Raw genomic sequence first — 23,667 nt, forward strand, 5'->3', positions numbered from 1 at the left:
GCTACTGACCCCGCCCCAACCATCTGGTCCCGCCCCAACAGGCCCCGCCCCACCGCCAGCGCCACCACCCACTGAGCGCGGCCGCCCGGCAGGCCCCGCCCCGCCCCGGCCAGGCTAGCCCCTAGGCTCCGCCCCGCCCGGCACTCTGTGCGCTTGCGCCGGCGTCTCAGGCTCCCGGGCCCGGCGGCCGCGGCTCTTTTGTCTCCGGGCCGGAGCCCGAGCTGGATCCTGAGCTAGGGTCGGAGCCCAGGTCAAGACTGGGTTGGAGTCGGATCGCGTCCGCAGCCCGGGCTACCCGATGGGGCGCGCCCCCTGCCCACCGCCCCCGGCCCGTGCCGTCGCCTGAGCCCCGGCCTGCCTGGCCCGGCCCGCGCCATGGAGTCCGGCCGCGGCGGCCTGGAGACCGTGGGCAAGTTCGAGTTCTCGCGCAAGGACCTGATTGGGCATGGCGCCTTCGCCGTGGTCTTCAAGGGGCGCCACCGCGAGGTGAGGGGCCGGCCGGCCCGGACAGAGCGCCGGCGAGGGCGGCCCCCCCGCCCCGGGGTCCCTCTCCCCATCCCCCGCTCCAGGGACTCCCCCCCTCCTTCATCCCCACCGCCGGCCACCCCCATCCCCACCTCCACACCCCAGAGGCCCCCTCATCCTGCCGGGGACCCCACATGAACACAGCCGGGCGCCCCTCGTCTCACCCCACAGCCCCGGGACCCCACGTCCCCCTCACATGCACTCCTGACCCCCTCATCTCCAGGGACCTGCTGGGCGCTTGGCTTGGGCAAGGCCTTCAAGGCGTTCCCGGGTTCCCCGCCCCTGAGGGACACCCGCGCTTGGTTTTCAGAAACACGACCTGGAGGTCGCTGTCAAGTGCATTAACAAGAAGAACCTGGCCAAGTCGCAGACTCTCCTGGGGAAGGAGATCAAGATCCTCAAGGTGAGCTGGCCTCAGCAGGGGGAGCGGGTGATGGGCGAGCGCGCTCCACTCACAGGAAACCTGGGTTTCTGTCCTAGGAATTGAAACATGAAAACATCGTGGCGTTGTATGACTTCCAGGTAAGGCTGCCGGCGCCGTCTTGGTGGGGACGGGCTGTGCTCCCCTCCGCCCCCGCCCCCACTGGCCCCAGTACAGCCTCAGGCCCCGCTGACTTAAGTCCCAGTCCAGCCAAGTGCTGGAGACCCTGGCCAGGAGTGGACTCTTCTAGGCTAGCGTCTCGTACTGGGGGAAGCAGCTGGGCACCCCCCTGTGTGGATGGGCGTCGGAGGCCTGCTGGGACCTTGGAGACCCCACCCTCAGCCCAGTTCTTGGGCCTGGGTTTCCTCTGGGCGTGTTGGGAGAGCTCCCACCTTCCCCCGCCACCTGAGTGCCAGGGGCGCCAGCGCAGCTCCACCGAGGGAGGTCTGGCTACAGCGTGGCCCTCGGGGGTGTCTGGCCCAGCGGCCGCGACGGTGAGTCCTGTCCCCAGCGCAGGTTAAGGGCAGCCCTGCCGGCCTGGACCACCTGTCTGGGCCAGCGGATTGTTTGTTGACATTACCCCAGCGGCCTGGCATTGGCCACTGTCTCCCTGTGTCAGACTGGGGGAGGGGCGGGGCTAAGGGAGATTCCTTCTTGCCGGCAGCTGGGGCCAGCCACCCGGGCAGGAGGGAGGCGGGTGCCCGGGTGATGAGGCCATCTCAGGCCTAGCTGGCCCAGAGGACCGCGGCCTGTTTCCCCCAGTGACCCCGGGCCCCCAGGCCTGGCGGTGGGGGGGGGGCCCGGCCTCGGCCCAGGTCTGGGACCCTGGAGACCCAGTTTGGGGACCAGGAACCTGAGGCAGCAGATCTGAGGGCCAAAGTGCTGACTAATGGTTTAGAAACCTGTTTACTGAGGCCACGGGACCAGCCCCTGGCTGAGGGGAAGTTCCCAGCCTGGCTGTCTGTGTTTTGGTGGCCTCCTCCCTCCTTCCCTGTCCTCTCCCTCCCCCTTCAGAGCGGGGCTGCGGCCTTGGGGGCTGTGGCATGACATGAGGTGACTTGGGGAGGGCCCAGGTCCAAGGTGACAGCGACAGGAAGTGCCTGGAAGCTGTGTTCTGGGGCCAAGAGGGCGGCCCTCTTCCCCCTCCTCCTCTCCCACCCTTCCCTGTCCCCTGCCCCCGCCTCTGCACGCCCTCCTTCCCATCCTGGCTGGGCCACACACCTGGTTGTGGGCAGTGCCACTTCCTCCAGGGCTTGCAGTGCTGTGGCTTCCCTTGTGCAGAGGAAGTGCTTAGAGGCCAGCCAGCCTCTCCCTTGCAGGCCCCCCGCCCCCGCGGGGGCCCTGTGCTCTCAGCCTTTGGGGTGTGGGGTGGCTCCCCATGTCCTTAGACACTTGTCTGAGACACACATGGGACCCAGGAAATCATGGCTTTTAAAAACAGTTAATGATTTGGCTTAAAAAAAAAAAAATGAAGAAACAGTACAAAAGGGACGTGGAAAAAGGTGACTCTACCATCCCTGGCCCAATGAGCCCCATCTCCCCCAGAGGGTCTCTCTGGGGACAGTGACACATCCTCACGTACCTCTTTGCTGCCACACCATCTACAGTTCTACTGTGGCATTTTTCACTTAAGTGTGTGTCTTTGAGAAGGTCTGTGTCACTCCACATTAACTCAATCCATATGTGAGAAGTGACACCCCTCTCCTCCCAAGAAAATTATCCCCCATTCTTTCTGCAAGGTTCAGAGTCCAGACTCTGAAGCTAGGTGACCTAGTTCCAGTCCTGGCTCTGCCACTTAAACGAGCTGTGTGTCCTGGAACAAGTGTCTTAATCCGTCTGTGCGTCCATGTCTTTCTCTGTAAAACAAAGAGTCTGGAGTTGTTTGGTTGAAACTGGTCCTAGTAAGCACTGTGTGTGCTGGCGTTGCTACGACTGTGACTGTGGCGTTATTTGCAGCTGTGTGGTGTTCCGTGGCCCTATATTCCACAGTTGACCTCACCAGTCCCCCACTGGTGGGACATGGGGTTATTCTGGGATTCTGACATGTCAGCAGTGTGGTGGTGACTCTCCTGGATTCACCTTTGCCATGACTGTGTGTCTACAGGGTGGATTCCTAGAAATAAGAGGATGTGTATTTTAGTTTGGAACAGTTGCCAGATTGTGGTCCGTAGAGGATGGACCGTGCACACAGCAGTGCTGCTGGCAGGAGCGCCTGTCTCCCCACATCCTTGCCAGGAGGTCGGTTATCAGACTTTCATCTTGGCCTGCCTGAGAGGTGGAAAATGACATCTTTTATGGTTCTGTTTTTCACTTTGGGGGGAGGTTCAGCATCTCTCTGTGTGCACGTGAACACCAGGAATGCCTCCTACCCAGGGATGTGCTCCTGTGGGTCTTGTGATTACCGAGGTTGGACGGCACTGTGGTTAACAGCATGGGCCCTGCGCCCTACTGCCTTTCTGAGCCCAACTCACCCATTTACTTACCTGTGTGACCTTGGGCAGGTTACTCAGCCTCCTGGTGCCTCAGTGTTACCCAGAAAATGGGAGATGGTAACAGTACATCTGTGTCGTACGGTGGTTGTGATGACAGCTTGAGTCTATGGATGTTAAGTGTTTAGATCTGTACTTGTTAATTAGTAAGTGCTATATAAATATTGGTTGGTGAGAACTCTTTATATATTAAGGAAAGCTGTTCTGTGATAGGTTGCAAATATTCCTCCTCAGGTTGCTTCTTGTCTGTTGAGGTGGTTTTGTTTCGTGGCCATACGGAATAGTGACTGTTGTCAGGCTGCTGTGCGTGCGTGGGGGAGGCCTCTGGGGTGGTGCTCTGCTCTGTGGCCCACAGACGTGTGGGCAGGCAGCGGGAGCCCCCGGCCTTTCCTTTCTTTGAGGGGCAGACGGCTGGCTCTGGGTCTTGCCCTCGCCTGCTGGGCTGTGGTTGGGTGTGCTCTTTCTGGGGAGAGTGGCCATCACAGGGGTCAGGGGACATCCCTGCCCAGCGTGCGCCCTGGGACGGGGGCCTTCCTGAGACCAGCACGCCGTCCAGCTGGTTCCCACAGCTGGGTGACTCACTTCCCGGCCTGGCTGACAGAGCCACCCTTAGTGACTTTGGGTGGGTGGACACCTCAGTCAAGGGGAGAGGTCTGCCTCGCTGTGGGGTCATTCAGGACAGTGCCAACCTTTGGCCTTGCTTTTTCGTGACCCAGGCGGGCTTGGTGGGTCTGGGCAGGGACACGTCGATTCTGTGTTTTCCATTCTGGAAGTGTCCCCTGCTTCTCCCGAGTCAGGGGCAGGCCCGGTGTGTGGGAAGAAGGGGGCTGGAGAGGGCAGCTGGCCTCCCCCCGGCTCCCCGGCCCCCGGGAGCCACAGGCACACAATGGAAGCTGAAGGAGGCTCCCTGAGGAAGGGTGGGCTTCCTCCTCAGGGTGGGGCTGGGCATCCCTTCCCGTCTGGGCGCTGTCCAGGAGAGCCCAGCCTGGGGGTGGGGAGTGCCGCGGCTCCCATGGGCGGCTGTGCTCCGGCCCTGGCTGTGGCTTTTGCCTCCTTCTGGAGCCAGGGCGGCCCACTCCAAGGGGTTAACTAGGCCAGTGCCCGCCCGCCCACCTGCCCACCAGCCCACCAGGCCCAGCCCAGGATCACCAGACAGAGCAGGCTCGGCCGAGCCCGGGAGCTGGGATCCTCTTAAGCAAAGCACCTTAGCACCCTGTGGAGGCAGGGCGGCCTCCCGCGTGCCCGGGCACCCGTGCCAGGCTGCTTGGGACACCTGGCCCCGACACCTGGGCCAGCCCGGTCCCCAGGGCCTGTGGGCGCGCCACTGAGAGACGGAGAGGGCGCCGCTTCATCCCGCCTTCAGGGCTTCGCCTGTCCTCTCGAGGTGTGCAGGTCAGCGTTCACGGCCCCCTTCCTTGGGGGCCGCATGCACGGTGGAGCGGCCAGGACTCTGGTGCCCGGATGCCAGGCAGAATCACAGGACCTCTCTGTGCCCATTTCCTCCCCTTAAGTTGGCTGGGACGTCGATGGGACCTGCCCGCTCCTCAGGTTGCGCGGGGGTACTGGTGGGATGGGGTGGCCCCGCTGTGCTCCCTGCAGGTTGGAGGCCCGGTGGGCCAGCGCCTCAGCCGTGTTGGTGGTTTTGCATTAAGAACATGATGGACTCCTGGGGCCAAGAGCGCGGCCAGAAGCTCCCTCATCCGCCTTCCCCAGGAGGGGAGCCCTCTGGCTCGGCGGCCGCCACAGCCCCAGGAAACAGTCCTGGTCCTTTCAAGTGTCCAGGCCGAGTCTGGACCGACCCCGAAGGAGGCGGCCTGCTGTCTGCAGTCCACTTGGTCCCCCAGCCTGGGGGAGCTCGTGGAGACCAAATTTAGCTCAGGAGGAGGAGAGCCGAGGCGTGACCTCTCCGGGCCTTGGGTGGGCAGCAGGCTGCCAGGGGCAGACCAGCAGTGCCACCGAGGCCGTGCTGACCTCCCCCCCGGGGAGCCTGGAGAGCCGGCTTCCTCAGGGGGGCCCGGACACGCAGCCGTCCTGGAGACCGCCACACTGGGGGCGCTGCAGGCGTGGCCGAGGCTCGTGCCGGCCCATGGGGTTGGCGCCTCACAAGCTGATGCTGCGGGCGGGGAAGGGGCCTTCTGAAGCCAGGGCAGTGGGGGACCCCGAGGCCGGGCCTCCGCGGGCCCGAATCCCACGTGGTGAGGGGAGGTGGGCACAACTCCCCCGGCCCAGCCCTGCTGTGCTCTCCCCCTCAGGCCCTGAACCTCTGGGCTCCGTGCACAGTAGGGCCTGCGGGCAACACGCTCGGTCTCTGCTGGGTGACCCACGGGGTGAAGGGACAGAGATCGGGGGAGGAGAGGGGCCCCAGGGCCCCTGGTCTTTGCTCACTGAGGGCTCGCCGAGGCCCGGGGGGCACCAGGAAGGCTTCAGGGAGGTCTCGGGGGTCCAGGATGTCAGGCAGCGGAGAGGGCTAGGAGCCCCGAGCCAGTGGGCGGCGGGCCCCGTGGGGTGGCCCCGCGGGAGGGAGGGCGTCTGGCCTGGTGTTTGGAAGCGCCCCCAGCTGGAGTGGGTTTCGGGGTCCTGTGCGGGGGTCCCATGGGTTCCTGGGCGCAGAGGGCAGTATGCCGTCCCTGATGCACAGGCACCTCCTTTCTGGGGCAGGAGGTTGTGGGGTCCAGGCTGCGCGGGACTCGGGGAGCAGGCGGTACAGGGGACTCACCTCCCAGCTGGCAGGCCCCTTGTCCCATCCAGCCACGGTTCTGCCAGCCCTGGGTGACTGCTCGGGGACCCTCGGGGGGCATGGATGCTGCATCTGTCTCCTGTCCTTGTCATCCGGCCCCTGCCCGTCCTGGCTCGGTGGGTGATCGGAGGCTTTCCTGGGGAGCAGGGGTCCTGTCGGGAGGGCAGCCAAGAGCTGGGGGTGCCTGGGCCCCACCCTGCACTGCCCCTCTAGCGGTGTGGCACTTCTGGGCCACTAAAGACAAGGCTGCTCCCTGGCGGGTGAATTCGGGAGCCTGTTAAGCATGTCCCCAGAGGTGGCCGTGGTCAGGGTGACGGCAGGTGAGGGAACAGGTGGCCTGGGTGTCACGGGGAGTGGCTGTTCTATCTCCTGGGTTAGTTCTGGGTCCTCATCTCTGGCCCCTCTGCCTGGGAGCCTCCGGCTCTGCACCCGGCTCTCAGAGCCTCCCTCTGTTGGGATCTCCCTCCTCCTGGTACCCCTCTGTCCCCATTGCCAACCCCGCCGGGGTTGGTCGCAGTCGTGGGTGCGGCGGGGACTTTCTCCCTGCATTATCTCTCCCCACAGCTGGCCTGGGAGGGCGGGGCCTGCGTGCTGGGCTGAGGCAGCTCCCGCCTCTCTCCTGGGTGGGGGGGGCGGGGGGGGGAGGGAGGGCCTGCTTTGGTGGGCGGAGCCCGCCCCCTCCCAGAGGAGCCCGGCTGGGCACTTGGGAAGGCTTCTGCATCCCTGCCGGACACGCCACTGAGTGAGGACCTGGGGAAGCAGGGTGGGGCATGCAGCCCAGCCAGCCCCCGGAGCTTTCAGTGTCCACCTCTCAGCCCTGCTCCCCGGAGTGTCCCTGTCCTGGACCCACAGCCCCTCTGTTGGGGGAACTCTGGAGGCATGGGGGCTTCTCTTTTGCTTTGGATATAAATGTATCTTTTTTATTTACTTTTTTTTGGCTGCGTTGGGCCTTCATTGCTGCACGCGGGCTTCTCACTGTGGTGGCTTCTCTTGTTGCGGAGCACGGGCTCTAGGCGCGCAGGCTTCGGTAGCTGTGGCGCGTGGGCTCAGTAGTTGTGGCACACGGGCTCAGTTGCTCCGTGGCATGTGGGATCTTTCCGGACCAGGGCTTGAACCCATGTCCCCTGCATTGGCAAGTGGATTCTCAACCACAGCGCCACCAGGGCAGTCCCGTAGGGGTCTTCTCTTGTTTCAGGGGGCTGACATTTACACCTGGGGTGTCACCCAGTGGCTTTGTGTTCTACTGGTGTGGGTCTGAGCCCAGGCCCAACCTCCTGGGGGTAGGGTGACTGATCAGGGGTCCTCTGTCCTGCCAGGTCGGGGTGGTGGCCCGCTGCTGGGGATCAAGTCTGTCTGGGCCTTGGGTGCCCTCCCCCAAAGGCCGCTGAGAAATGTCCCTCCTGCAGCCACCTCCCTCCTCCCACCCAGGCTTCCCTCGGGGCTCCCCCCATGCCTTGAGAGCTCCGGGGCCGGCTCACGCACTTGCCCCCTTGCCCCGTGGGGGTTAGAAGCTGGAGCTGCCCGTGAGCAGCGTGCTAGTGGGGAATGGGGACTCGGTGCATTCTGCTGGGCGGCGGGGAGGGGCTGTTCCTGGTCCCCAAGGCCCAGCAGTGTACTGGTGCTGAAGGGGCTTGGGGACTTGCTCCTGGCTGGCAGGGCCCCTCAGTTAGGGAAGACCCTGCCTGGGAAAGAGGGGAGGGGACTGTCTGCAGGAGAGCAGAGCGGTTAGGACCCCGCCTGCCTGGTTGACTTCGCTTCGCTGGGCTCAGTTTCCTCATCCGTGACCTGGGGGTCTCAGGGGCCCCTCCTAGACGGACGCCAGGACCGTAAGTGCGGGAAGGTGTCTGTGCGCTGGCCTGAGCAACGGGCTCCTCAGTCTTGCTGTCATGGACCGAGCTGTGGATGCTGGTGGCAACCCGAGGCCAAGGGCTGAGCCGGAAGCTGGCCGGCAGTGGGCTGGCGGCGCCAACCTATAATGCTGCTGGCATCTTTGATTCCAGAGCCAGGAGCAGTTTCCGTGGCCTGAGAGTCAAGGCCCTCACACCCTCGCTGTGTCCCTTCTTGGGGGCCTGGGTCCCCCACTAAGTGCTTCTACTTGGCCAGGACTCACCACTCATAGAAGAGCAAGCTGAGCCCTGTCAGAACCTCCGGGCCAGGGCTGACCCTGACCTTGATGGAGACCTGGGTTGCTGAGGGCTGCCCCTGGGAGGCGGGGTCCTTGCTCCACCCCTGACACCTCTCCTGGGTCCTCGGCCCCTTCCCCAGACTTGACAGATGGAGTGATCTGATTGGCTGCTTCTCCGGTCACTCAAGCCCACTTGGCTCTCAGACATCCTCATCTCCTGGCCACTAACGAACTGGCTAAGCCCTGGCATGACAGGCCCCAGGGCTGCCAGGCCAGCCAGTGTCCACGCTCAATGGCCTCTCCTGCCTGAGCCCAGGCAGTGTGTTGAGGGCAGCTGCAGGTGCCGGGTGCCCGGGTCACACTGGGGCCAAGCCAGGCTTCCCAGACGGCTGCCAGACTGGGGGGCGGGGCGTGCTGCTGCCCACCTCTCACTGCCTCTTCTGTGTCCTGCAGGAAATGGCCAATTCTGTCTACCTGGTCATGGAGGTGAGTCCTGGAGGCCAGCTGTGAGGACGGGGAGGCTGGGCCCTCTCGGCTCTCAGGCCCCTTGTCACCTTGCGGTGAGAAGTTGTTTTCATGTCCGTGGGCTTCGGGCCGCCTCACCGGCGAGCACCCCCATTGACCTCCTCAAGCACGGATTGCGGGGGACGCCTGCCCAGGCTGGAGACAGGGCACCGAGTGCCCAGGGAGCAGGCGCCCGGGGGTAGGGTGGTGGGAGACCCGGGCACGGCGGGAGGGGCTGCCCTGGCCGCTGACCGAGGCGTGTGGCTGGTCTCTTGCAGTATTGTAACGGCGGCGATCTGGCCGACTACCTGCACAGTGAGTGGACACCTGCGGCGGGATGGGCTGCGCCGAGGCTCACCCTGACCCATTCTGAGAGGTGGCCTGGCCTGAACGAGCTTTCCTGGGCCTGATGGTGATGGCGGAGGCTCCCATCCCCCTGGCGCCTGCTGGGAAAGATGCAAGGGGGAGCGGAGCCCCACTGGGGACACATGCTGCGTCAGAACCACGAGGGATGGCTTCTCGGGGCAGACGTGGTCTGCAAGGGTCACTCTTGAGCGGGGCCCCGTGCGGCCCGCTGTGGATGTGGTGCCCGGCAGGGTCCCGGTCGCCAGTCGGCTGCTCTGCGGGGGCCAGACCTGTCCTGGGCCCCAGTGGAGGCCGGCTCTCCACAGGGGGCGGGCCTTCGCAGGGTCCTGGCGCGGGTGGGGGACCACCGTTGAGGCCGGGCCTGGGGCTCATCGCACAGCCGCTGGCCGTGGTGCATGCCCTGGGCAGCGGGTAGAGGGAGCTGCCGCGAAGTGGCCCTCAGCTGAGAAGGGGCGGGGTGTGCTGGGCAGCAGCGCGGGGCTCGCAGGCTGGGAGCGGACACGGGGCAGCTCAGGGTCAGACGGCGTGGCCGATGGGCCTGGAGGCCGCAGGGAGGGGCGCGGGAGCCATGTGGGGCGGGACGCCGCCGGCCTGGGGCGCCCGGGCGAGCTGCGCCCCACGGAGCCCGTCTCCCCTCAGCCATGCGGACGCTGAGCGAGGACACCATCCGGCTCTTCCTGCAGCAGATCGCCGGTGCCGTGCGGCTACTGCACAGCAAGGGCATCATCCACCGGGACCTGAAGCCCCAGAACCTCCTGCTGTCCAACCCTGGTGGGCGCCGTGCCACCCCCAGCAACATCCGGGTCAAGATCGGTGAGGTGGCGGCCGGGGCCCGGGGAGGCCGGCGGAGGCCCGGGGGCCGCGGCCGCCCCCTCACGCCTCTCCTCGCCCGCAGCCGACTTCGGCTTTGCCCGGTACCTGCAAAGCGACATGATGGCGGCCACGCTCTGCGGCTCCCCCATGTACATGGTAGGTGGGCCTGTCGGAAGGGGGGCCCGCGGTGGGGCTCCCTCCCGTGTCCATCCTGTGGCCTCACTTTGGGTGGCAGCCGTCATGGCTGTACCGTTTCCCGCCACGTCTGTGGCACTCGGCTGGCGTGTGGTATGATTGGCTGGCGCCTGGCTGGAGCCAGACTTCGCTCAGCGCACGCTCAGCGTCCATTCTTGCCGTCGCGCCGACCGCACTGTACCCCCGCAGGCCCCCGAGGTCATCATGTCCCAGCACTACGACGGGAAGGCGGATCTGTGGAGCATCGGTACCATCGTGTACCAGTGCCTGACAGGGAAGGCGCCCTTCCAGGTGAGGCCCCGGCAGAGGGTGTGGCGCGCTCAGCCCTGCAGCCTCCCCTTGCCGGAGTGCCGTGGCCGCCCAGCTCCCCACCGTGCAGTCACTTCAGGGCCGAGGCCGGAGTCTCCACTGGCTCTGGGGTGTACCTGTGCGTGTCCACATGTACGTCTGAACCAAGTTTCGTGGCCTCCCTCCTGCCCATTCCAGGGCTGGCGTGACCCACCAAATTGGTACGAGGACCCCAAGCTCTGGGGTACACCCTGCATTTGGAAGGCAGTGGCCTGCTGTGTGCTGGACCCCAAAGGGTCCAGGGCCCCGAGCCCGTGCCGCAGGCCCTCGCATCCCGTGCTGGCCTCGTGGGCCGACCCGGCAGCTCTCCACTGTCGCCAGCTTGCTCCAAAGCGCCCTCTGCCAGCCCGGTGACCTAGGCTGCCCCCATCCCCGCTCCCTGCACCTCCCTGCCTGCCGTTTCCTGCACGTGAGCAGGCGACTAGCGGAGGGCCGTCCCCCACTGCCATGTTGGCCTTGGGAAGGCAGGGGCTGTCTTGCTCTCGGCTGTACCCCCCGAGCCTTGAACAGTGCCTGGCACACAGCAGTGCTGAGCGCGTGACACGTGAACAGGCGTGTGGGCGGGGCCCACTTAGGGGGCGAGCTTGTTCTGGGGCCCTTTGCTGGGGTGGGGTGCACGGGCCACATTTTAATTTTAAGAAGCACATGACCGGTCACACCAGATACCCAGGATGCACCCGCACCAGGTGGGAAGGGGGCCCAGCCAGCATCCTTGCTCTGGGCCCCCCTGGCCCCCCTGTGTGGTCCCTGTGGTTCCACAGCCTGGCTGGCGGGGAGGGGGCCCCCTTCCTTGGAAGCATGCGAGGGCGCTCAGTGTTTGGACAGACAGGCTGGCAGTGCTGGACCAGGGGCCTCTCGGGAGACAGAGGCTCTGAGCGGCTAGTGGCTGAGAGCAGCAGGGACACTCACACCTGGCCCCCTGGCCCTCACTTCCAGGCCAGCAGCCCCCAGGACCTCCGCCTCTTCTATGAGAAGAACAAGACGCTGGTCCCCCCGTGAGTGCCCCTCCCGCCAGACACAGACACCCCGCCCCCCCGCCCCTGGGCAGGCTGCCCTGTCAACGTCGTGCCCTGTGCCCCCAGCATCCCCCGGGAGACCTCGGCCCCGCTGAGACAGCTGCTCCTGTCTCTGCTTCAGCGCAACCACAGAGACCGCATGGACTTCGGTGAGCACCGCCTGCCTGGCCCGCCACCTCGCCCGACAGGCCTGGGGGGTCAGGGCCCTAGGGCTTGCGCCCCTGCCCCCCACGTCCTGCACACCCCACTCCCAGGGGCCCTGTGCTGGCAGTGAGTGGCTTTTCCCGGGGCCCGCAGCTCCTTTCCCAGCAGTGGAGATGGTAAAATCCCCAGTTTTGCAATGGGCAGCACTGCTGGGAAAACCGTGGGCAGGGTGGGTGGATCCGGGCCTGGGCCGCACTGGGGGTGCCAGCTGGGGCTCTGCCTCCCTCTGTTCCTGGAGTGAGGCAGCGGAGACAGGGCCCAGGGGACGGGGGGGCCTGGCCTCAACCCTCCTGAGCCCGGGCCCATCCCTCCTCCTGCAGATGAGTTTTTCCATCACCCCTTCCTTGACTCCAGTGCCGCTGTGAAGAAGTGTGAGTCCCCTAAGGGTCTCGGCACTCCCGTGCCCCCCCTTCTCCCTGTGGGCTGCCAGCCCCACCCCGGGAGGTTGGGGGCTACCAGCTCCTCAGCCCTCCTCCAGCCTGTGGTCCCCAGGGTCCCCCGAGGCCAGGGGGTGGGCTCGAGCTCAACTGACTTGGTGCGGTGGGATTGGAGAGGTGAGGGCGGGCCCTCGCACAGGTCCCCTCCCGGTCCCCGGGTTCCTCTGGGGCGGGGCGTGTCCCGAGCCGGCAGCTGTGCTCGGAGTGGGGTTGACATGGGCAGGGTGGGAGCGGAGCATCCCATGCTGACGGGTGCTGACCCGCGCCCTCTGCCAGCCCCACCCGTGCCCGTGCCCTCGTACCCAAGCTCGGGGTCCGGCAGCAGCTCCAGCAGCAGCTCCACCTCACACCTGGCCTCCCCACCGGTGAGTCACGTGCAGGGCGGCAGGCTGCGGGCTCCTCTCGCCTCAGCTTCGGGGCATGCAGGCGTCCGCAGGAACCTCGTCAGGCTCCCGCCCCGCCCCAGCTCGCGTCTTTATTTCTGCTGTGTCGTCTGGTCTCATCACACCAGACTCAGAAACGTTCTGCTTGTGAATGTGGCAGAGTTAGAAGCGGGTGGAGCCCTGTTTCAGGGTCCCTGTGTCCCGTCGGTCTCTTCAGCACCGTGTCAGCTCCGCGCCTGCATGTGCACGGGCGCGCGGGTGGCCACGGGTGGGGGCCCCGTGTCCTGGGAGCCCACCCGCCCCGCAGCCCGCATCCCCGGCACAGGGCTGGGGTGAGGTCTGCCGAGGTTGTGCTCGGGGGCGGGGGCACTGGGGCTTGAACCTCCCTTGGGCCGTCTGTCTGTCCGTCCGTCCTGCCAGGTGGGGGCCAGGGCCAGGCTGGTGGCGGAGAGCACGGCTCGCTCACGCCCGAAGGTGGACCTTCCAGAAGCCCCACCTCCCGAGCACTGTGCAGGGCCACGGGGGGCAGGGGGGGAGTCGCTTGACACGGGGCCTCTGGAGCCTTTGGGGGCCAAGCGGTTCCTCGTGCTGGGCAGCAGGGGGCTCCGTGAGGTGACCACTCCCGTGGGGAGGTCACCGGAGAAGCAGCGGCCTTGGGGAGGAGAACGTGCAGAGCCTCTGCCTCGTCCCCATGGCCCCCTTCACCCAGGCCCTGGGGCCGGGTCTCAGCGGCCTCCCCTCTGACCCCCAGTCCCTGGGGGAGATGCAGCAGCAGCTCCAGAAGACCCTGACCTCCCCGGCCGAGGCCGCCGGCTTCCTGCAGGGCTCCCGGGACTCGGGCGGCAGCAGCAAGGACTCGTCCTGTGACACTGATGACTTCGTCATGGTCCCGGCCCAGTTTCCAGGTCAGGGGGCCACCAGGCAGTGGTGGGCAGGGAGATCGCTGCAGACGTGCCAGACGGAACCCCTAAGAAAGGGCTTCTGGAAGTTTCTACCCCAGATCAGCCTGGCCAGAGTCAGAGCTGAGTCCTGCCCGCCGCGGAGCGTCCAGAGCGCCTGCTCCGAGGGGGGAGCTGCTGCCCCCCACCCAACCCCGCAGAGCTCTGTTCTCGGGTCCTCAGTTCCCCTCGCCACCCCGGCTGCTGGCACTTCTCTCACGGCCTTGGCCGCCCTGAGACTCCTGGGCCGGGGCCAGGTGGGAGCAGGCCCAGGTGTCCGACGGGCCACCCTGAGCCTGTCGGCTTGGCTCCGTAGGGGAGGAGAGGCCCTGTACCCAGCCACCGGCAGCTCAAGGAGGGCAGCGGGAAGGTGGGGACCCAGCGGTCCTGGAGGAGGGGTGAGGCCCAGGTTGGGAGGTGTGGACACCCAGCCTGGGGTTCGCTGAAGGCTGGTGTGTGGGGAGGGTACCAGGGTCTCCGAGTGCCGTGAGGTCCAGACAGGCAAAGGGGGTTGTCAGCGCGAGCGACAGAAGCGGGGACGGGAGAGTGCTGGGCTTGCCGTGGCCTGGGCCCGCCCAGGAAGAGGTGCCTGGGCCCGCCCAGGAAGAGGTGCCTGGGCCCAGCCTCACCCGTGTCCCATCCACAGGTGACCTGGTGGCCGAGGCGGTCGGTGCCAAGCCGCCACCGGACAGCCTGATGTGCAGCGGGTAAGCCCCCAGCCCGAGACCCGCCGGCTCTGCGGGGAGGGCGACGCCTGCTCTCAGGCTGTCCCCTGACCTGCCTGGGCCAGACAGTTTGGGAAGTGCCGAGTCTGCTGTGCCCAGTGCAGGACGGAGTCCCAAGGAGGGGCCAGGGTCTGCGCTGGTTTGGCCTGAACGTGAGGCCCTGCCGTCCGCCCTGTCCCCGCCAGGAGCTCGCTGGCGGCCTCTGCTGGCCTGGAGAGCCGCGGCCGGACCCCGTCTCCTTCCCCGCCCTGCAGCAGCTCCCTCAGCCCCTCAGGGTAAGCGGGGCCCGGGGCGCAGTCAGCATCACAGCGCCCCAGCCCCAGTCGTATCCTGCAGGAAGCGGTTGTGTCCAGAGGCCCTGCCTTCATTCAGCCCCGGCAGGGTGCCAGGGCCCTGTGGGTGGTCCAGCGGAAGGAAGGGATTGTGGTGGAAGGGATGCAGGGTGGGCTTGGGGCCCAGGGGTGGTTACCGGAACCACCAGAGACCAGTGTCGTCGCTCCCTCCCCCCCTCCCGAGCTTGTGGGGCGAAGCGGGCAGTGACTCCCAGTGCCGGCAGGAGCTGGCCCAACCTCGCTACTGGCTGGTCCCAGCCAGAAGCCACCTGGGTGCAGAGAGTGGGGGGCATGGGGTACCAGGGAAGCAGTGCTGGCCGTGTGCAGAAACAAGGAAGCAGGTGGCCCGGAGTGGCCTCTGCCGTGGGATGTTAGGGCCTGGGGTTCAGCCCAGCGCCCCAGCCGCGGTGACCCCAACCTCTCTCCCCACACAGCCGGGCCGGGGCATCCTCCAGCAGCAGGTGCGGGGCCTCGGCCCCCATCCCAGTCCCCACTCAGGTGCAGAACTACCAGCGCATTGAGCAGAGCCTTCAGTCACCCACCCAGTACCAGGCGGCGCGGTGAGTGCACGGGCCCCCGTGGCCAGGCACATCCTAGAGGACTGTAGTGAGGACCCCACGCAGCCCACTTGGATGGTGCGGGGCCATCTCACACGCACGGCTGTGCAGACTGCACACTGCACGACTGTCAGCGCCACCGCTCTGTGGACACACTGACGCTCAGGCTGTACCGTGACGGCTTTCTGGTAGATGTCAGTGAAGTGTCTTGTGTCCACAAAACTGACTTCGATTTTCGTACGTTTTGGAAGAGGAGAGGGCACCTTTTTTTGTAATTCACAGAAGCCCCTGTGGGTTGGGGGCTGCCCTGGCAGGGACTGGCGGCTCCCACCGGGTTGTGGCTGCTGGTGAGGCCCGTTACTTGAACGGAGGGGGACAGACACGTGGCATGCTGGTGGCCCTGGCTGGGCGTGGCTGGGGCCCTCACACCCTGTGCCTGCTTGCGTCCGCAGGTCCTCTGCCATCCGCAGGTCAGGCAGCACCAGCCCGCTGGGCTTTGCACGGGCCAGCCTGTCACCCCCGTCTCACGCCGAGCACGGAGCCGCCCTGTCCAGGAAGTTCTCCCTGGGTGGGGGCCGGCCCTACACGCCGTCTCCCCAGGGTGAGCCTGCACGCCGCTGGTGGACCCAGCCTCGGAGCTGGGACTGGGAGTCTCCACGCGGGGGGCGGGGGAGGGACTCACTCTCTGTCCCACATTGACCTTGGCAACCCCTCTTGCCCCCAAGTCGGAACCATCCCTGAGCGGCCAGGCTGGAGCGGGGCGCCCTCCCCACAAGCAGCCGAGATGCGGGGTGGCAGGTCCCCTCGTCCAGGTAGGTGCAGCTCCGGCCCCGTGGGTGTGCAGGTGGAGCTGGGCGGGGCGGAGGAGCTGGGCTGACCTCCCTGGGCTGGCCTGTCGCTGCTTGGGATAGAGTCCGTTTTCCTGGTTCACAACTGTCATTTCTTACGCGTTAAAAGAAGGCAGGAAACTCTGTGAGACTATTTTAACAAGCTTAAGCCTTCAGCTTACGGAGGCCCACTGTGGGGCTCAGATCCCACCCCGACCCCGCCATGCTGTGTGACCTCGCGCAGGTGTCTCAGCTCCTCTGTGCCTGTTTCCTCAGGTGCGCAGTGGAGCGTAGGTGCAGTGCGGCACAGGGGGCCACGGGGGTAAAGGGAATCCTGAGCAGGCGTGGGGGTCTCTGTACACTGTCCTGGTTGGTCGTGTGGGCAGGTCCAGGCAGGCCTCGGGACAGCTGTGATTGGGCCCGTCCTGTCCCGCCCTAGGCTCCTCCGCACCTGAGCACTCTCCCCACAGCGCCGGGCTGGGCTGCCGCCTGCACAGTGCCCCGAACCTGTCCGACCTGCGTGTGGTGCGTCCCAAGCTGCCCAAGCCCCCAACGGACCCGCTGGGCGTGGCGTTCGGCCACCCGCAAGCCAGCCCCCCGCAGCCCTCCCATGGGCTGCAGTCCTGCCGGCCCCTGCGCGGCTCGCCCAAGCTGCCCGACTTCCTGCAGCGGAACCCCCTGCCCCCTATTCTGGGCTCCCCGACCAAGGTAACAGGGCCACGGGCCTCCAGGGGGGTGGGTGGGGAGTGGCTCTGTATGTGCTCGGGCCGCCGGGCTTTCTGCCTGGTGGGATTCCCACAGGACCTGAGGGGCCCCGGAAGCCAGAGGCAGGGCTGGTGTGCTCCAGCACAGCAGCGCCTGCCCTCTGTGCTGAGACCTCTTGCACTGGCTGTTGGCTGGATCCGTGTCTCCCTGTTCACGTGTGGGGTGGCCACGTCCCCGTGACGAAGACTGGCTCCCAAAGCCAAAACACCTGCTCTCTGGCCCTTGACCGGAAACGTCCCGACCCTGGCCCAGCATCCAGAGCCCCAGAGAACCCAGGCTGCCATCATGGGCACATTACCTAACTCATCCCTTGCCTCAGTCTTCCTGTCTGTGAAATGGGGCCAGAACCTGCTGCTACCTCGTGGTGTCTCTGTGAGGGCGTAGGTGCACACGTGCATGGCCTGTGTTGGACGCGTGCGTCTGCGTGTGTCACTGTCCTCCAGCACAGGGTGGAGTCAGCCTTCACACCTTTGCTGTGAAGACCTGGGTCGTGGAAGTTTGGGGTTTTGCGGCGTGGGGCCCTGCAGACTCAGGCCAGCGCTGCTGACCCCGTCGAGATGTTAATGTCACCGTGGCGGGTCGTTCTCAGCACTTAACCTGCCCCTCCTAGGCCATGCCCGCGTTCGACTTCACCAAGACCCCCAGCTCCCAGAACTTGCTGACTCTCCTGGCCCGGCAGGGCGTGGTGATGACGCCGCCTCGGAACCGGACGCTGCCCGACCTCTCCGAGGCGGGGCCCTTCCAGGGGCAGCAGCTGGGCCCCGGCCTGCGGCCCACCGAGGACACCAAGGGCTCCTTTGGCAGGTGAGTGGGTGGGGACTCCCCCGACGTGGCCTGCGGGGGGAGAGACCCAGCCCTGCCTGCTGTCTGTGGGCACCTCACTCCCTCTTCAACCCCTTCTGAGCCTCAGTTCGTGCGTCTGTTCAATGGGTGACAGTAACTGCCCGGGGTGGGTGGGAGGACCGGGTGGCCAGCACAGTCGGGACAGGCTGGGCATGCTGACCAGACTGCGGGGCCCCCAGACCCTGCCTGGGTCTCTGGATCCCCTGGGTGGCGCAGGGCACGTGTTCACCACCCTTCACCCTGCAGGTCCCTCAGCGCCGGCCGCCTCACGGATCTGCTCCTTAAGGCTGCCTTTGGGACGCAGGCCCCTGACTCAGGCAGCGTGGACAGCCTACAGGAAAAGCCCATGGAGACCGGTGCGTGGGGGGCCGCCGGAGAGCATTCTGGGAAGTGGGGGTGCCCGCGGCGGGAAGACCCTGAGCCCCTCCTCTTGCTCTCCCAGGGCCGTCTGCTGGCTTCGGAGGGAACCTGCACCCGGGAGCCCGTGCCGGGGGCGCCGGCAGCCCTTCCCCCGTGGTGTTCACGGTGGGCTCGCCCCCCGGCGGGACCACGCCGCCCCAGGGCCCCCGTGCCACCATGTTCTCAGGTGAGGACCGTCGCTGGCCTCACGGCTGCGGCGGATCAGCGGCCCGCACCGTCCGTCAGGAAGCGGGAGGGACCCTCGCTGTAGAGTCAGGAGCTGAGCCAGGCGCTACCCTCACGCGAGGCCCTGGGAGGGTCCTCCTTGGAGGCTCGGGGGCACGGCTCCCACAGGCAGGCCCCTGAAGCCCCGGCCCTGGACTCCGGGGTGCCCCTGCAGTGGGCGGGGGCCTGGGAGGGGTGAGGCCTCCGCTGGGGCGCGTGCTCGCAGAGGGGCAGGAGTGGAGCGGGTGGGGACCGGCTCTGTGTCACAGAGTGGCGGAGGCCTGATGGGGAGGGCGGCCGGCCCTCTCCCCACAGGGGGCCCCTCCAGCCCCCTCGGCTCGGCAGGCTCCTCCTCCGCCCGTCACCTGGCGCCCGGGGCCTACGGCGAGGCCCCCCTCGAGGTACCCGCCCCCAGCCACTGCCGCAGCTTTGCCGACCCCGTTGCCGCCAACCTGGAGGGGGCTGTGACCTTCGAGGCCCCCGACCTGCCCGAGGAGACCCTCATGGAGGTGAGGGCCGGGCGGGGGCAGGCGCCTGGCCCAGCGTGGCGTCCGGGCAGGGCTGGTGGCGGTGCCGAGGTGCGTCCCTCAGTGGCCCCGTCTCCCCAGCAAGAGCACACGGAGATCCTGCACAGCCTGCGCTTCACGCTCGACTTTGTCCAGCACGTCCTGGAGATCGCGGCCCTGAAGGGCAGTGCCAGCGAGGCGGCCGGGGGGCCTGAGTACCAGCTGCAGGAGAGCGTGGTGGCCGACCAGATCAGCCTGCTGAGCCGCGAGTGGAGGTGGGTGTGCCCAGCGGGCCCCGCGGGGAGGCAGCGGGAGTGCGGGCTCCGCCCCTGACGCGTCCTTGCCGCCCTCCAGCTTCGCGGAGCAGCTGGTGCTCTACCTGAAGGCGGCCGAGCTCCTCTCCTCGGGCCTGCAGACCGCCATCGACCAGATCCGGGCCGGCAAGCTCTGCCTGTCGTCCACCGTGAAGCAGGGTGAGGGCAGCCTCGGCCGGTGGCGGTGGCGGCGGTGGCGGCAGCAGCAGTGTTCGGGGCGTGAGACCCTGAGCTCACGGCAGGGGAGTTGGGGAGGGAGGGATAGCTATCTCTGGGAGAAGGTCAGCGAGGAAGAGGTGACGAGGGAGGCCTTCCTGAGGAGGTTACCTGGTGCAGGCCCAGCCCGGGGAGGGATAGTGGGGGCGGGGGGCAGGTGCAAAGGCCCTGCGGCAGGGCCCCCATGGGCCTGGGGCGGGAAGGCGCAGCGTGAGTTGCCGAGCAGAGCACCTAGGAGGTGGGGTCGGACAGCGCCCCGGGGACGGAGTGAGGGGCTTTTGCCCGCTGGTCGTGTGGGTTCCCTTGCTGGGGGCCGGCCTGAGCTGCCGGGGCGCCTCCCACAGTGGTGCGGAAGCTGAACGAGCTGTACAAGACGAGTGTGGTGTCCTGCCAAGGCCTGAGCCTGCGGCTGCAGCGCTTCTTCCTAGACAAGCAGCGGCTCCTAGACCGCATCCAGAGCGTCGCCGCCGAGAAGCTCATCTTCAGCCACGCGGTGCAGACGGTATGCCAGGCGGGGCCCACGTGGGGCCGGGCCGGGAGAGCGGGCTGAGGAGCCGGCAGGGGCGGGTTGACGGCCACAGCTCCGCCGGATTTCAGGGGGCATCACTCCCGGGGTGGGAAGTTCCACTACGCTGTCCCCTCAGCCAGCAAATGTCACCCGGGCCCTTCCAGCCCTGGTGGGGAGCCGGGAGCTCACCTGGGCTTCCGCCTCGCTGTGAGGCTCCACGGCCCAGGCGTGTCCCTCCCTGAAACTCAGGTTTCTTACCTGGAAAATGGGGAACCTGGTTTTCAAGGCTCTTAGCAGGTGAGTTGGTTCCTTCTTCTCTAGAGGGAACCAACGCAGGCAGCCCAGCTGGGAGCTACGGCATGAAGGCAAGAGGGGCTTGGAGGGGCCCTGCTCAGTGCTCTGTGTCTGTTGCTTTGGGGTCCTTGTGCCCAAAAAGCGCTGCTTCTGAGGCAATGCCTGTTTTTGAGAAAATTCACTCGTGCAGTAAAAACACAGCCCGAAGAGACGTTCGGGAACAGTTGGCCTCCTCGTCCCCGAGCTCCCCCTCCCCCAGGGGTGACCATCACTGACATGACCGGGACCGAGGGAGTGCTCTGCCCGGTGCGGGTGGCCGGTCGCCTGCCCTGTAACCCCGGCTGCCTGCGGCGAGCAAGCCTCTGTCGAGACTGTGCGTGACCCGGCGGCGCCCACAGCGTGCTGCCCTGTGGCTCGTGCGGCCGTCAGCCCTGGGTCCCCCGTCTCTGTGGAAGGCAGCTGGGCCTAGCCTCCGCCCTCACCCGGCAGGTGCAGTCGGCCGCCCTGGACGAGATGTTCCACCGCCGGGAGGACTGTGTCCAGCGCTACCACAAGGCCCTGCTGCTCATGGAGGGGCTGCAGCAGATCCTCTCGGACCAGGCAGACGTGGAGAACATCGCCAAGTGTCAGTGTCCGCTGGGCCCTGGGAGCGGGAGCGGGAGGTGGCAGCTGCTGCCCGCTCACCGTGGTGCCCGCCCCCCCTCCCTCCCTCGCTCCAGGCAAGCTGTGCATCGAGCGGAGACTCTCGGCCCTGCTGACCGGCATCTGTGCCTGACCTCCTGGAGGCCCGGCCCACGGCGCCCAAGGGGCCTGGACCTTCACTGCCGATCCATGGGGTGGGGAGCAGCGTGCTGGCCGGACTCGAAGGGACAAGCCCACGGCCGTGACACCACTCGCTGGTGCTGGGGAAAGGACCGTGGCTCCCCACCCAGTGTCCGGAGCCAGGCCTCAGGCTGCGTCTCTGTCTCCTGGGCTCCGCGGCCGTGGACTTCAGGGTGCTGGAGGGCCCCGCACAGAACCTCAACGTAGGCCAGTCCCCTGGCCTGGCTGACGGGCAGAACTCCCCGCCCAGCCGGCAATCTGAACTTCTCTCCCGGCTGCCTCGATGGCAGGTGGGGATGTGTGGGCATCCCCCGCCCCCGCCCAGACCCCAGGGCTGTCTCGCTGAGGACAAGCAGAGGCCCTGAGACCGTGATGCCCACTCAAGCCAAAGCCGCCAGGCCTGCCCAGCGGATCCACCCAGCAAAAGGTGTGTCCTCCTGGCTCCCACCCCTCCCTCCCCCGAGACCACCGCCCAGCTTTGTGAATCACCCAGCACTTTATGCAGGTGGACTGGACCCGGGGCTGCCGCTCGGCCCCGGCTGTTGCACCACCAGGCACGTGTACACACCCGTAATCACATATCCGTGTGCAGACAGCTCCGCGAGCGCGTGTGCTGTGCCTGCCGCCCGGGTCGCTCTCGAGGCGAAGCAGCCGTCTTATTTAAATGTTCTTTTAGGGACGGACAGTACGAAGCACCGAGCTTCCAAAACCCAGCACAGACGTTGTTGCCGTCTTTCACACTTAACTCCTAAGATGTGTCTTATCTTCTGCAGCTCTTTTTCATTTTTCTTTTTTTTAAAAGAAGAAAACTCGTATGAGTTGACGTTTTGTTCCGAAAGGATGGGGGCAGGATCGGGGCAGCCTCGGCAGCGATGCTGAGACCCCGGGCGCCGGTGGCGCTGGGCGCGTGTGGTCTGCGCGTGGCCGTCCGCCCTCCCGCCTGTAGGGCGGCCCTACCCCTGCCCTTGCTCCCTGCCTGAAGACGGCGGGCAGCTGAGGACTGCTTTTGTGCGTAAACCTACCTGTCCAGCTCTCACAGGAGGTTTTGATGTCAAGCCCTCTGTCCCCTCACCAGGTCCTGGCTGCCATGGGGGGTCGGCGGGGAGGCCACCTTCCAGGCTCGGGGGGGGGGGTCCCTTTTCTGGTCTGCCCGGCTCTGCCTAGCTCCTCTCGAACGTGTCCTCAAGGATGCAGAGGGAGCCGCCCCAGCCCAGCACCGCCGGCGCTGAGGTTTCACCACAGGCCCAGGCGAAGACCCCACGCGTTTCTCTCTTGCGATACTTGAAATCTTGCCTCTGTGCTTGGACCCAGAAGAAGAGCAGCCCTGGGACTCGTTTCTGTCTCCTCACCGGTGGCTTGAGCTTCTCCTCCTGCGCAGAAAATGTCCGTATTTATTGCTTTACGGTTGGCTGGAACCGGGGCCTCTGGGGGGCCGGCGCCGTGAGAGGGGCCCCGGCGCCGTGAGAGGGGCCCCTTGGGCTCTGTCCGCGGGCGACCTCCGGGCTGTGGGGTGAGCACCGCCCACCCAGCCTGTCCTCCACAGCGCAGCTCTCTGCCCTTGGTCTACCTTACAAGACGTTTGTGTCACCCGCCCCCCCACCCCCACCCCCACCCCCACCCCCACCCCCACCCCTTGCGTTAAGTTGTGTAACATCAATTTAAGGAAATAAACCTCTGGAGTTGTTGGGCTGCTGTTACTGATGGTTTGTCACAGCCTACCCTTCTCCCGTCACCTCCTTTCTCAGACTACACGCCCCGCCCCCCCATGTCCTGCAGCAGCAGCTGGAGTTTGGAGGTCAGGTTCGGGGCAAGGCTGGGAGCTCAGTCCTCCAGGGGTTCACCGGGTGCCAGACCTTGACAGCAGCCGCGTCACTTCCGTCCCCACCCACGGCGCAGGAGGGTCCCCCACTCCGCCTCTGGATGGGTGTGAGAGGCTGTGGTTTTGATGTGCATGCCCCCGACGGTTAGTGACCTCAAGTATCTCTTCATGTGTTTGTCAGCAATTTCTAGATCATTTTTGGAGAAATATCCATTCATGTCCTTTGCCCGTTTTTGAATCGGATGCTTTCTCTTTTTGTTGTTGAGTGGTAAGGTTTCCATTTTTTAGACTACGTGTTGTTTTTTATTTATCTGTTTTTAAGTTTTTTTTTTTATAAATTTATTTATTTTTATTTTTCTGGCTGCATTGGGTCTTCGTTGCTGTGCGCGGGCTTTCTCTAGTTGCGGCGAGCAGGGGCTATTCTTCATTGCGGTGCGCGGGCTTCTCATTGCGGTGGCTTCTCTTGTGGAGCACAGGCTCTAGGCTCGCAGGGTCAGTAGTTGTGGCACGCGTGCTCAGCACTTGTGGCTTGCGGGCTCTAGAGCACAGGCTCAGTACTTGTGGCTCACGGGCTCTAGAGTGCAGGCTCAGTAGTTGTTGTGCACGGGCTTAGTTGCTCCGCGGCATGCGGGATCCCGGACCAGGGCTCAAACCTGTGTCCCCTGCATTGGCAGGCGGATTCTCAACCACTGTGCCACCAGGGAAGCCCTACATATTGTTTTAATAGGCTAAAAGTATCTCATTAAGTTACCAAAAAGGCTAACCGCAATGTGAAACGAAAGTTCGCGGAGGGGTAGTGATAGAGGAAGTGGAAGGTGGGGCCTCAAAAGGCTAGGTCCCAGCAGGGCTGCTCCAGTCTGGCTTCCTGGAGTGCGTGCTCCGGGCTCTGCAGACAGGAAGGGCCGTGCCTGCTGGAGATGCAGCCCCTTCCGCTCTGTGGGGCTCCCGATATGTTGCACAAAGAAATGCCGAAAGAGGATTAAGACAACCGTGGCATTTTGTTGTCATATTAAT

At 65.9% G+C, this 23,667-nt stretch overlaps 1 protein-coding gene across 3 annotated transcripts; it reads left to right on the plus strand.

Annotated features, from left to right (window-relative positions):
• The first annotated feature begins 223 nt into the window (after positions 1 to 223).
• ULK1 (unc-51 like autophagy activating kinase 1) lies at positions 224 to 22,451 on the plus strand. 3 transcript variants are annotated; one of them, XM_029220044.1, is made up of 28 exons: positions 224 to 486; positions 836 to 928; positions 1,006 to 1,047; positions 8,751 to 8,783; positions 9,080 to 9,116; positions 9,807 to 9,980; positions 10,063 to 10,136; positions 10,365 to 10,466; positions 11,460 to 11,518; positions 11,606 to 11,688; positions 12,064 to 12,114; positions 12,457 to 12,545; positions 13,315 to 13,468; positions 14,148 to 14,208; positions 14,412 to 14,501; positions 14,993 to 15,118; positions 15,568 to 15,716; positions 15,841 to 15,927; positions 16,382 to 16,650; positions 17,318 to 17,511; positions 17,797 to 17,906; positions 17,993 to 18,136; positions 18,490 to 18,683; positions 18,783 to 18,955; positions 19,035 to 19,153; positions 19,555 to 19,712; positions 20,502 to 20,637; positions 20,732 to 21,431. In XM_029220044.1, the coding sequence occupies exons 1-28, from the start codon at positions 376 to 378 to the stop codon at positions 20,785 to 20,787; spliced, it is 3,168 nt and encodes a 1,055-aa protein (XP_029075877.1). In that variant the 5' UTR covers positions 224 to 375; the 3' UTR covers positions 20,788 to 21,431. The 3 variants fall into 3 exon arrangements, with proteins under 3 accessions (XP_029075877.1, XP_029075886.1, XP_029075895.1); XM_029220053.1 differs by having other exon boundaries at positions 355 to 486; positions 749 to 928; positions 20,732 to 22,451; XM_029220062.1 differs by lacking the exons at positions 224 to 486; positions 836 to 928 and having other exon boundaries at positions 1,035 to 1,047; positions 9,851 to 9,980; positions 20,732 to 22,451.
• Positions 22,452 to 23,667: the final 1,216 nt, after the last annotated feature.

Source organism: Monodon monoceros, unplaced genomic scaffold (genome assembly GCF_005190385.1).
Source record: "Monodon monoceros isolate NGI ecotype Baffin Bay Population unplaced genomic scaffold, NGI_Narwhal_1 Super_Scaffold_1, whole genome shotgun sequence".
NCBI classification, from domain to species: Eukaryota; Metazoa; Chordata; class Mammalia; order Artiodactyla; family Monodontidae; genus Monodon; species Monodon monoceros.

Bases quoted from the DNA above. Each gene is read 5' to 3' on its own strand.
- ULK1 (XM_029220044.1), top strand. From the start codon at position 376: ATGGAGTCCGGCCGCGGCGGCCTGGAGACCGTGGGCAAGTTCGAGTTC. The intron at 9,981-10,062 runs GTGAGGTGGCGG...CCTCGCCCGCAG, and splicing joins CAACATCCGGGTCAAGATCG to CCGACTTCGGCTTTGCCCGG. The intron at 16,651-17,317 runs GTAACAGGGCCA...TGCCCCTCCTAG, and splicing joins TTCTGGGCTCCCCGACCAAG to GCCATGCCCGCGTTCGACTT.